The sequence below is a fragment of the Notolepis coatsorum genome, assembly GCF_963971535.1.
Source record: "Notolepis coatsorum genome assembly, chromosome: 2".
Classification (NCBI taxonomy): domain Eukaryota; kingdom Metazoa; phylum Chordata; class Actinopteri; order Aulopiformes; family Paralepididae; genus Notolepis; species Notolepis coatsorum.
In genome coordinates this window covers 176,256,681-176,270,654 of record NC_140166.1, presented here as the reverse complement: position 1 = coordinate 176,270,654, position 13,974 = coordinate 176,256,681, and the positions used below count along the sequence as shown (strand labels likewise).

At 42.2% G+C, this 13,974-nt stretch overlaps 1 protein-coding gene across 3 annotated transcripts in view; it reads left to right on the top strand.

Annotated features, from left to right (window-relative positions):
• The window catches only part of tbc1d23 (TBC1 domain family, member 23), a 62,919-nt gene that overhangs the window by 21,096 nt on the left and 27,849 nt on the right, over positions 1-13,974 (top strand). For all 3 annotated transcript variants that reach the window (XM_084338002.1, XM_084338001.1, XM_084338003.1), the window contains 5 exons: positions 807-853; positions 948-1,051; positions 5,502-5,624; positions 8,650-8,748; positions 13,549-13,719. In XM_084338002.1, coding sequence (XP_084194128.1) covers positions 807-853; positions 948-1,051; positions 5,502-5,624; positions 8,650-8,748; positions 13,549-13,719 — 544 coding nt within the window. The remainder of the gene's footprint in view (positions 1-806; positions 854-947; positions 1,052-5,501; positions 5,625-8,649; positions 8,749-13,548; positions 13,720-13,974) is intronic.

Sequence of the window (13,974 nt, the reverse complement as noted above, 5' to 3'; positions counted from 1 at the left end):
GATATATTTTTTAATTGCCCCAAAATACTCTATGTACTGTATGACTTACAGACCCCCTCTCTTCATCCATTGACAATATTCACATGGTGGCCATTTTGCTCTCATGTCATGCTCAGGTTTGGATTCCTTTCTACCCTAAGCTACCTAGCATGTCCTATATGCTCTGTAAATAACTATGTACAGATACCTACCGATTTGATGTCACACCATGTTACCTACCTGTTACCTGTTATTGCAAAAAAAAAATTTTATTGGATTCTATTAATAATAATAATGGATTGGATTTATATAGCGCTCTTCGTGACACCCCAGAGACCCCAGAGCGCTTACAGAGTCCATTATTCGTTCATACACAGTCATACCGGTGGTGGTAAACTACAATTGCAGCCAGAGCTGCCCTGAGGCAGACTCACGGAAGCGTGGCGAATAATCATCGCCTACGGCCCCTCCGACCACCACCAACATTCATTCACATGCATACACATTCATACGAGGCAAGTAGGTTAAGTGTCTTGCCCAAGGACACAACGGCAGTGGGATGGACATGGGCTTGAGCGGGATTCGAACCACCAACCCTTCGATCATTGGACGACCCGCTCTACCCCTGAGCCACGCCGCCCCACACTATATTATATGTTGTACCCACTGTATTGCACATCGTTGCGGGCAAGACCACCCGCATTTCATTGTACATTGACTTACCCTCTTACCACCCAACCTGAGCATGACATAAGAGCAAAATGGCTGCCATGTGAATATGGTCAATTGTTCAATTTGACTTATCCTTGTTTTTTTGTCACTCCCAGAGATAACATTCTCACACAGGAAACTGACAGTAAAGAAGAGATTATCAGTATGTTACTTTTCTACCTCTTTTTATACATGAATCTGCTTGACGGTATGTTGACGTACATGCTTGAATCTGACTGGTCTTGTGTTTGTCACAGAGATGTTACAAGAGTCTCCTGCTCTTCTGGAGGCTGAGGACATCGACGACTTGTTCTCTCTGGCTCAGTATTACTACAGCAAGACTCCTCTGTCACTCAGAAAGGTAAGACACTTCAGTGATGCAAACAAAGGTAAGACACTTCAGTGATACAAACATAAGTGAATAAGGTAAATATACTGTACATTAACACTAGACAACAGGTAAATGTACTGTACGTTAACACTAGACAATAGGTAAATGTACTGTATGTTAACACTAGACAACCGGTAAATGTACTGTATGTTAACACTAGACAACAGGTAAATGTACTGTATGTTAACACTAGACAACAGGTAAATGTACTGTAGGTTAACACTAGACAACAGGTAAATTACTGTAGGTTAACACTAGACATTGACAACACGTAAATGTACTGTACATTATTAATTGCAGGCACTGTATTTTATGTCAGTTTGTTAATGATAACGGTGAGTAAAAGAAACTTGTATGTTTATTTATGATGGCGTAAGAAAGTTCCAAATGGCATATTTTCCATCTAAAAATCAACTCTTTCAGAATGTATGTGAATATATATCTAACTTACCGTATATGTGAATATATATATATAACTTACCGTATATGTGTATGTCAATATATATCTAACTTACCGCGTATGTGAATATATCTAACTTACCGTATATGTGTATGTGAATATAATCTTACTTGCCCTATATGTGTAAGAAGAAGAAGTCTTTATTTGTCATGCAGTTTAACACACTCATGTAAGATGGGCGACACACAGGAACACGCGTGCATGCATTGGGTCGCCAATGAAATGTCTCTCTGCACTTGACCCATCCCGTTGTCCTTCCCCATCAGCCGGGAGCAGATGTGAATATATATCTAACTTAGCATATATGGTTAAAAGGTGTTTAAAGGTTAATGTATGTGAATATATATCTAACTTAGCGTATCTGGTTAAAAGGTGTTTAAAGGGTAATGTGTGAATATATATCTAACTTAGCGTATCTGGTTAAAAGGTGTTTAAAGGGTAATGTGTGAATATATCTAACTTAGCGTATCTGGTTAAAAGGTGTTTAAAGGAGGGTGGCGCAGTGGGCAAGGCGCTCGCCACTAGTGCAGGAGATGCTGGGTTCGAGCCCAGCTTGCTACCAGCTTGGCTGGTGGTTCATACTAACACAATTGGCAGTGTTAGGGGTGGGAAAGCTGGTGGGTGGGTCCTGGTCGTTGTAAACAGCGACTCCTACAGTTCGGTCGGGGCGCCTGCTCAGCGAGGAAAGGATCTAAGGGGGGTAGTGTGATCCTTCCACACGTTACACCCTCTCAGTGATAGTCCGCGCTGCCAGGTGAAAAGAAGCGGTTGATTGGCTACACATGTGTCAGAGGAAGCATGTGATAGCCTCCACTCTCCCAGACCGACCGTAGGGGGTAGGTGCGCAGCGACCAGGAATGGGATTGCAGGGCTGTACGCTAAGCTTTTTCACTAGGGGCACACTTGCCCCTAAATGAGAAATTTAGGGGCACAGAATATTTTTTAGGGGCACATTTTTAAATAACAATTTTACCATTATAGTGCAAAAAAATATGATCCTGCCTCATTACTGTGGTCCTTTTATTTAACATTTAAGTGTTTGTTTTCAGGTTTGTATCTTTTATAATGAACCAACTGAGAGTGTGTAAATCACTAATAGAACAAAAACAACAAACTGTGTGTGTGTGCGCTTGTAGTGCTCCTTGAATGAGATCACCACAACACACACACTATTGCATTAATCAGGAGGACAAGAAACTCTGCATACCTTTGTTTCACAATGAAAAGTGCTTTATAAATAAAATGAATTATTATTATTGTAAATAACCCCATGAAAGGTTTATTATTTTTATGGGTAATTACCCGCTTCATATTTGTGGTGATACTGGTTTCAGGGTGTGCCTAAAGTGATCAATGTGTTGGGCCGTTTATAGAGATCTATGCCAATTAATGTTTATGTATATCCGGGACTTTTTTTTATAAGAATTGAGAGGCCTACTACGGTATGTGTATATGTGACCTTTATCTTGAAAACCGCATTGCAACGCAACCTTGTTTAAGTTTGCGCTTTTGACAGTGAAATGTTCAGTTCAACTTACTGTAGCTCGAAGGAAAGACTCTAATCAAAAAGGTTTAATGGACCCGTATGAGGCCATAGCTTTTACGGTGGGACTTTATAGAAGAGGAATGTAATACTATGCAAAACGAGAAATAAACAGTGATTTTACCAGCAGTAAGTTGCAAGCCACTTTCATACCGGCAACCGTGACAATTATTAGTATTATCTTATTTGCATATTGTCTCATTATTAGATAGGTTGATACTTTATTGATCCCCGGAGGGGGGAAATTTAAGTAGACAGTATTATTGAAAAACGTCCTAATAGTGGGCGACTCACCTAATGCATGGCTGAACTGAACGTTATTGTGTCCCCGTCAATCATCACTGCCAGATCCGACTTAATTTCACCGGCTATGGTCTCTTATCATCTCTCCACATCGGACGTGGTTGTCATAAGATTAACTGATATCCGCTCCGTTGTTCTTGCAGAGCAAAATTAGCGGCTTAAACTTATTGAAATGAAGTTCTTCTTTGGCGATGCAACATTCAGTTTCGATTAGATGGTTCGCTAGGAATTATGGGATTTGGTGTTTGATGTATGGACTCTACGCAGACGGGACATGGTATTTAATCGCACGATAGACTACAACTACCAAGTTGCGTGGCCCAGATTCACTTCACAGGCTATGGCAGTAAATTCATTCATTGCAGACAGATTTTTTCATAGCACCGCAACATTATGTCGCACTGTACAGCCCTGGTTGTAGGCTAATGTTTAAAAAAAAATTTATCTAATTTGTATGGATTATTTTAGGAGTGAAATGCGAATGAAGGGTTGAAATCACTACTCGCAAGGTTGCCCCCAAATATTATTTTCCACTCGCACAGGCTAAATTAACACATTCGGGGCCATTGGGATGCGTCTAATAAATCTCTAGAGGACCAGCAAATGTAAACAGACGTGGGGCTGTTTGTAGAGCTAAATCTATACTTTATAGTATTGCTATCTGTCCATTCTCATTGTCAATTGAGACCATAAACCGTCTCTTCAAAATGGCTTAAAGAAAAAAAAATTGCATCAATACGTTCTCATTTTATAGCGCCGTGAATATAAGCGTTATACAGGATTTCGGCTAGGATATTTCCTGTAAGGGGAGATACAGGGCTAATAGCTAATAACGTTAAATCCAATGGCATTTCCGTTATACATATGCTACAGAAATAACTCAAACTGCATATGATCGGCACGATCCTCAAGCATGTATGCATGAAAGGGGGGTGACGGGGGACGTCGTTTCTGATTATTGATTACCAATAACCACGTTAGCCTCATTCATTGATCGGATGGATGGCTATCAAAACGATCGGGATGTACTTTACGTGAAAAAGATCTTACCGTGGGCCGGTGGGATCCCCCCGAGCATTTCCCCGTTATCGATCGCCATCTGGTAGATCGATATGTCCATTGGCTGATTATAAATCCCCTTATTGCATAGTGAAATCCGCATTCCAAAACGTAATCCAAGCTACATGCTTCACATCCAGAATCCTGCTAACTGAAAACTCCATTGAAAGTAAAAAAAAAAAAAAAAAAAAGAAGACTGCTCCGTTCAGCCACAGGGCACACTGCATTATCGCGATAGCGCCCCTAAGAGGATCTGGCCGGTATTGCACTTTCTCGAATTCAAAGAGTAGGGTACATCTGCAGTGCATCTCTGCGACCTTGAATAGGTTATTAAAATGGAATAAAAGCAAAAACAACTTGCCACGGATATATCCGTGCTTCTGTCCACAACGGGTGGAATAGAAACGGAGATCTCCGTGGTCGGGCGCCATTGTGTTAAGGGGCAAATTGTGATAATCTCGTCAGTGTACAGCCCTGGATTGTGAATTAGCATAACGATTAACATTGGGATGGGAGAAAAACGGAGGAAAAAGGAGGGGGAAAAAGATATAAAAAAAAAAGTAATGGATCCCCTGCTTCATAGATGGAGCTGTATACGTTGAGGTGTGAACGCTCCTTTGCAAGTAAGAGAGGTGATGGATAGAACACCTAAACACTTTATATTTATTGGCAAAGAATTTGCACTACAACCCATACCTCAGTACAGCTTATTGTAAATTGTACCTCATCCCAGTTCTGTTTTGCACTATATAGTAGATTGTATATTAGTAATATATTGTATAGTATATTGTATGGTAACTCAGTTACTTCTACTCTGCATTGAACATTGTACATACCGTATGTACATACTGAACACTTGTGTCTACGTACGTGACTTCTATTTTTTACTTGCTATACTTATTTTATTTTATACTTATCTTTTTGTCTAGCACAGTCTCTGGAGCGTAACAGAAAGAAGCATTTTGTATAAAAGTATTCTGTACTTCTGTATGACCACTAATAAAGAAACTTGGAGTTGTAAACCACCAGTGGGTCTGTTTGTCTTTCCTTGGTAGGAGAACCAGAACCTGTTTGGCAGCAGCCTGGTGGCTCTGAAGGAGGAGGATATGGACCTGAGCCAAGCGCTGTGTCTCCCTGTGTCTGTCCCAGAGATCCTGCAGGCCAACCACATGCAGCAGGTGAGCGCCACACTTGGTTTGCAGACCCCAATTTCCAGGTTCCTTGTGGATCCTTAAAAGGTTGTATTTTTGCGGGGTAATTCAATGCCTAAACATTTCTTAAAATGTCTTATTTTTGGGGCGCCCTCGTGGCGCATACCATAGTGCCTCGCGCACCTACACGGCCGACCCAGGTTCGATCCCAGCTCCCGTCGTTATTTGTCGCATGTCCTCCCCACCTCTCCTCCCGTTCGCCCTCTCCTCTGTTGGTCCTGCGTGGCCAATAAAAGCTGTAAAAATGCTAAAAAATAATAATAAAAAAAATAAATCTTGATTTTTAGGAGGGGGGGCATTCGATTTTATGTGTATAAAAACAATGAGGATAGATATTGTACCGTTTCCAGTAAGGGAATAAGACCGGGGATAATTCTATGTGACAAACACCTGTGACTGTGTTGTCAGTTATCCAACAACTACAGGAAGAGTCCAAACAGCACAGCTCCGCAAACATAAAAATGACAAAGTCTAGCCCTCTGGCAGAGCTTACATGTCAAAGAATAAGACTTGCACCTGTACACCTAGGAGCATTGCAATATGTATATCTCCATTATTTATCTTATGACCTGCGGCAAGGCATGCATGTCTGAAAAATAACACCTAAATGCAAGTTTAGTGGAGCGTGGTGTGAAATTTGGCAAAACTCTGTCATGCTTTCAGATATTTCCACTTGGAAAGGCCTCGTTCTTCTGAACAAAACGAGGTATAGAACATCACTAGTGGTACAGTAGCTACATCACTAGTGGTACAGTAGCTACATCACTAGTGGGATGTGGTACAGTAGCTACATCACTAGTGGTACAGTAGTTGCATCACTAGTGGTACAGTAGTAGCTACATCACTAGTGGTACAGTAGTTGCATCACTAGTGGTACAGTAGCTACATCACTAGTGGTACAGTAGCTACATCACTAGTGGGATGTGGTACAGTAGCTACATCACTATTGGTACAGTAGCTGCATCACTAGTGGTACAGTAGTTGCATCACTAGTGGTACAGTAGCTTCATCACTAGTGGTACAGTAGCTACATCACGTATGAATGTGTATGCATGTGAATGAATGTTGGTGGTGGTCGGAGGGGCCGTTGGCGATGATTATTCGCCACGCTTCCGTGAGTCTGCCTCAGGGCAGCTCTGGCTGCAATTGTAGCTTACCACCACCGGTATGACTGTGTATGAACGAATAATGGACTCTGTGAAGCGCTCTGGGTGTCATGAAGAGCGCTATATATATCCAAGCCATTATTATTATTATTATCACTAGTGGTACAGTAGCTACATCACTAGTGGTACAGTAGTTACATCACTAGTGGTACAGTAGCTTCATCACTAGTGGGATGTGGTACAGTAGCTACATCACTAGTGGTACAGTAGCTACATCACTAGTGGTACAGTAGCTACATCACTAGTGGTACAGTAGTTACATCACTAGTGGTACAGTAGCTTCATCACTAGTGGTACAGTAGCTACATCACTAGTGGTACAGTAGCTACATCACTAGTGGTACAGTAGCTTCATCACTAGTGGTACAGTAGTTACATCACTAGTGGTACAGTAGCTACATCACTAGTGGTACAGTAGTAGCTTCATCACTAGTGGTACAGTAGTTACATCACTAGTGGCACAGTAGTTACATCACTAGTGGTACAGTAGTAGCTACATCACTAGTGGTACAGTAGTAGCTACATCACTAGTGGTACAGTAGTAGCTACATCACTAGTGGTACAGTAGTTACATCACTAGTGGTACAGTAGCTACATCACTAGTGGTACAGTAGTAGCTTCATCACTAGTGGTACAGTAGTTACATCACTAGTGGTACAGTAGCTTCATCACTAGAAAAAAGAAAAGAAATAAAAACGAACCCTAACTAACCTTACTGTCATGCAACTGTCCTAATAAACTAACCTACACTGTAACACGCAACACTTTGATGAACATTGTTGCTCAGCTGATAGAGTTGTACCCTTCCTGATGACTTGTCATACAGAACTTGTAAGTCGCTTTGGATAAAAGCGTCAGCTAAATGACTAAATGTAAATGTAGTGGTACAGTAGAAGCTACATCACTAGTGGTACAGTAGTTACATCACTAGTGGGATGTGGTACAGTAGCTATATCACTTGGAGGTTGTGTAGAAATGATGAAACAGATTAAACAGAAATTGACAAACATAGGCATATAGCCTAACGATGTGTATTTCTCTGCCAAAAATGGTCATTTCAAGTACAAGTTTATTTATTATTTGTCACAACAAAATACAGAATACTTTATGATGAAATGCTTGTTTCTGTATGAGCCCCTGAGAGTGTGCTACATACAGTAAAAAAATTAAGTAATTAGGAAGTAAGTAAAGGAATGTTCAGTCAATATACAATAAAATGAGTAACAGTGAGGACTAGGCGTCTGTCAACCACCGCAGAGACACTGGTATCGAATCCGGCTGTCAGCGGTGCCTCCGGCTTGGTCGGTCGTCATACTCGCACAATTGGCAGTGTCAGCGGGAGGGAAGCCGGTGGGTGGTAACCTCGTCATTGTAAACAGCGACTCCTACAGGTCGGTCAGGGCACCTGCACAGCGAGGGAGGGAAATGGTGAAGGTAGTGTGACCTCCCACGCATAACGACTAAATTGGGATGGGAGGAAAAATACAGAATAAATAGGAGGAGAAAGTGGATAAAAAAAAGTCATCACATTTGAAGATGAGAATTATGCAGATACCCTGATTTCATATCATCCCTTTAACCCCCCCCCCCCCAGGTTGAGAAATACTAACCTAACCCAATGACTTGATGTATCACTGCCTGTATTGGTCAAGTCAAGAGTTTTAATTGTCACGGCATACAAGTATACAATGAAATGCGGGTGGTCTTGCCCGCAACGATGTGCAATACAGTGTTACAACATATAATAGAATCCAATAAAAAAAAAACATTGTGCAATAAACAGGTAACCGGTAACATGGTGTGACATCTCGGTATCTGGTTGTTTAGTTACAGGACGGGGTGCGCTTCTTTGTGGTGGACTGTCGACCTGCAGAGCAGTACAACGCTGGACACCTGTCCACAGCCTTCCACCTGGACTCTGACCTGGTGAGTCATAATATAATAATAATAATGCAGGACCTGTCGCAGAGGTCTTTATTCAGCATGCAACGACACTCGATGTTTTAGTGGCACACAGCGGTTAGTTTAGCACACACACCGGAACACACACGCATGCATTGTCTCTTTAGGATCGCCGATGCGATACTACTCTGCGCTTAACCCATCCCGTCGTCCTTCCCCCCCCCCCCCCCCCCCCAAGGGCCGCCGGGAGCAGACGAGGGCTGCGGCGTGAGCCACGCCCGGGGACCATCCAAATGCTCCTGCCCGTCTTAGTCACGGATGCGACAGCGTTAGCGATCTGTCGCTGTGCATGTTTTTCCATTGGGTTTCTCTTATCGGGGGGGGGGGGGGGGAGAACATGCAAACTCCACACAGAAAGGCCTGGGAGATCACCCACCTGGGTACCTGGCATCGTGGAAACCTGGTCCCCAAGCGGGAATCGAACCCTGGACCTTCTTGCTGTGAGGCGACAGTGTTACCACTACGCCACCGTGCCGCCTGTCAGACAAATCCACAAATATTTTCCCATAATCAGGGGCACCCCGACTTAGTCAATAAGCCGATTATAATATTCTGCTAAATATAAAGCAGGTTATTTTTTTCTAGAAACAAATCTGAAAGGGGGGCATCATCTTATTTTCGGGGTATTTTAACCATTTGGTTGCCGAAAACGTAGAACTACGTTTCTGTCGCCTGATCGTTGAGTGCCGGAAATGTAGATCTATGTTTTTCTCACAGTATTTCTTTTATTCGCTATTGCCATTCATAATTCAGCGGGGCACCGTGTGCATACTGTTCTGAGCTGGCAGACGGTCTTATACCGCCCTCTAACGCCTTCAGCCATTATTGAGCCACCCGAACAACTGCCTCTTTGAACTGCTGCGGTCAGGCAAGCGATACCGGAGTCTTAAGGCGAGCACAGAAAGACTCAGAAGAAGCTTCTATCCCCAGGCCATCAGGCTGCTAAACGAACAATAAACACTATGCAACAACCATCAAATGCACACAGCACACACACCCACACGCACACACTCACTCAAACAAACAACACACTGCAGCACCCACTCTCCACACTTTAGATCACACAAACACACTTTACACTTTATATTTATTGATAAAGGATTTGCACTACAACTCGTACACCTACTGTGAATTGTACCTAAATTGCACCTCGTCCCATTTCTGCCTTGCACTATATAGTATTGTATATTAGTACACTGCACAGTATTGTATATTGTATGGTAACTACGTCTATTCTGCATCGAACATTGTACATATGTCTAAACTGAACACTGTGACCTCATTTTTTTACTTCTAATTTTACTATGTTATTTTATTTCATACTTATCTTGTCTTGCACAGTCTCTGGAGCGTAACAGTAAGAAGCATTTTGTATAAAAGTATTCTGTACTTCTGTATGACAAATATTAAAGAAACTTGAAACTATTGCACCCTGTTAGTAACTGGTTTGTTTCTTTTCTCTACCGAGCTGCGGCGTGGGGGCGGGTCCTAAACACTCCGGCAAAACACACGCTTGTAGGGATGGTTTGGACTTAGAGCTGCCGCGATAACCGCATTACCGCGGTATCGCTGTTAAATCACGCCCACCGCAGAGTTTAGCTGAATACCGCATCACCGCTGTTTTTTATAATAATACTCTCAACCAAAGCAACGGAACAATTTTGATTGACAGTCGATTCTGCCAATTACGTCACACTGCTTGCACCCGCCTCTGCCGTTACCACCAATCGGCAAGCGCGTATTCGTTTTTTACTTTCTGAATCTCAGCCATTGATCAGAGCTCACAACACGGCTAATAACGTTAGCTCCCCGCCGGAGTGGATTACCATCGCTCCTCAGGAGTACTAAACGAGGCATAATGATTTTACTGCAACGAATGTTATAATAAAAGCCCTTCGTTCTATACACTTGTCTGATTGAAAACTTTATTAACAGACCGCAGAATGGGCACAACTCGGCACGCTCTGAGCAAAGAAAGGAACTGAGATATGAATTGAGTAATGCTTGCCTTGCTATGGTCCGGTAAATACGCTGATGTTATTGAACGTGTAACTATATAACGTTAATGCCACAAAACTTTGACTGCCGGAAAACGCTTAGAAGCGTCATTCCCGGCTATGCTCAAGTTGCCGGAGGACGCTTTACATCAGATGATGTGTAGTAACTTCTAGAAGTACGTCTAGTTGGAATTTTTTATATCGCGCTGATTGCCATAAAACTGTATTGCATCATCAATATAATGCATTTGGGGCTATAGATCACGTTCTGGAGAAAGCTGCAGAAAGAGATGAAAACATACTTATACATTAGACCATACTTTACTATGAATATGTGAATGAAAAAGTTTAACGTTGCTACACAATGAACAATACATATAGGACTTTGAATGGGCCCTAATAATGGCAATGTAGCAATAGCATTTAAAAAGTTATAGCCATGCAAAGAAGGGGTACTTCTCCATAGACAAATAGAGCCGGCAACCTATGGTATATCATGAATTTAACCCATGGCAACCAAAGTGTTAATCATAAGTAGTAACTTTATTATAATAATAAGAAGAAGAATGGGTCGGGGGGGTAACCGCCAGGCGCTACCACCCCTGCCCGCTACACGACGGCGCACGACCAGAGTGGAGACTTTGAATGTTTATTATTGTTTCACTTTCAATAACGAATGCGTGCTTGCCGAATCCCAAACAATATTCATGCTGCAAAGTCATCCTCTAAAGATAGACATTTAGACTAGAGGCAGGCTATATGCTACAAAGAGTAGACTACTAAAAAAAAAAAAAGCACTGCGGCGGTAGGAAATATTTCGTAAATTTGTGCGGTAAGGAAAACATCAATACCGCGGCAGCTCTATTTGGACTACTGACCCCGCCCGCCCGTTGAAGTGCAATGCCCAACAACGTCGGAGACGGGATCGCTGTGGATAACTGCAATGGCAATGAGATTATTGGATTATTTTTTTTGCATTACATCAGAGACCAGGTAAGGACACTATATATGAAAGCTTGCGTTGATCTGATATTTATTTCTACCGTGATTGAAGCTATCTGTGTTTTATGTGTATGGCTGTTTGCTGTTGGGTTGCAGGAGGGGAGGGGGGGAGCGCCGCGCTCCAGGGCACATTTCATGTATTCACGAGGAAGGATAATAATGATGATCTAGCATTGATTTCAGGAAGATCCGATAATCAGGCGAAAAATGACAGTGTTTATTGAATTACACAAAAACGCAGAATGGGCACAACTCGGCATGCTCTGAGCAAAGAAAGGAACTGAGATATGAATTGAGTAATGCTTGCCTTGCTATGGTCCGGTAAATACGCTGATGTTGTTGAACGTGTAACTATACGGATGGGAGCCGAATCCCGGATCCGAGTTTTCTGATGAATACCCTAAAACATGGAGGTCGCGAACGCAATTTATACGCATGGAAGTATTGATTACGCCATAACGAATCATTAAAAAAATATACCGTTAACTGGAATATGTTGTGTGTGTGCCTTTACACATATGTTGGATTATGTAATTGGTTTGTCATTAAAAACCAATAATAATCGCTGACCAGAGCTCTCTCAGATTCAAAGTTTTAATTGCAGCCTGGAACATGCATGTTTCGGAACCAATGTGTAACTAGACAGTTACAATATAACATTTATATTAATTAACCCAGTTAATGCCTTAAGAGTAAGAGTCTGGTGGTCAATGTCACCTCGGATTGCTACGGAAATGTTGTGTCTTACTAATAACTAATTCCTTGGTCAATAGAAGTCTCTGTGATACTTTCTGAATATGATTTGGGAACATAAAATGGGCAGGGTTATAATAGAAGAAAGACAGTGTAAACAATATAATTAACTCTGAATATAATGAGGAAAAATAAACAGGATACACAACAAGGTGCATGAGATGAGGTTATATGTAGAACATGGTACAGTTACAGTAAGTGGGGAGTGCGTCATGGTACAGTTACAGTAAGTGGGGAGTGTAAACACTAAACGGTGATCTAAACAGTTTCTGACAGCTGGGCTGTGTTGAACTTGTCACGTGAAATAACGTTATGTGAATAAACCGCGAAATAACATAACGTGTTATAATATAATGTTATATAACGTTACAATGTACAGTTTCTGACAGCTGGCTGTGTTGTGAAATGTGCATAACGTTATACGCAAATCTGGTAGTACATTTCTTTTTATCTTCTTGATATGATAACATTACATCCGCCTTTTACCGCGTGACGAGCTAAACCAATCAGAGGGGCTTCGCTCAACCAATCAGAGAGGGGTCTGCAGAAATGGAGCACAACCAATCGGAGAGGGGTCTGCAGAAATGGAGCTACGAAAAGTAGAGACGCGGCAAGGAAGGGATCACTTCCCGGAAGGGGCGTGGCACTCAATGTGTTAAATGTCATATATTCACAACAATGGATCGCTGCAAAAGATTGCACCTCTCACACATACACATGCAGCCTGCAGTGACGGGTGCAAAAAAAACAACACACACACATGTGCGCGCATACACAACTGCGGATCGTTTTGGACACCCCCGCTCTGCAAACTGAGACGGAGAGCACGGCAGAATCTTATGAGCGTGGAGTACAAGCTCTGTGTCCATCACGCTGCGTTCCTTCACTCTTAAGATTTAGGCAATAGGTTGTTCTGCCTTAACACAGCGCAAAGCACATCAAATAACTGAGCAGCCAAGAAATATAAGTTTGTATATAAATAAAAACTTTGTTGTGTGTTTCTCCTGTCCAGATGCTGCAGAACCCCTCAGAGTTTGCCTTGTCTGTGAAGTCCCTGTTGGAAAGCCAGAAGCAGTCTCTGGAGTCGGGCTCCATCGCCAGCGGAGAGCACCTCTGCTTCATGGGTAGCGGGAGAGAGGAGGAAGACATGTACATGAACATGGTGTTGGCCCACTTCCTGCAGGTCAGAACAGTGGACATCTACATCTAATTGAAAGGAGATGATGATGTATCCCAGAGGATGGTCGATGAGGCCAGACACAGGAAATCTTAACATTCAAATGTAAAATCAACATCCATAATGGATATCAGCTAGCTAGTAGACAAACACTGAAACCAGTTTCCTGCTATTCAGTTAATTTTAGTGGTTCAAAAACATCCACAGCAACGTGCTAGTACAGGTTAAGCCTGTGTTAATCTTCCATAACATGTACATGTC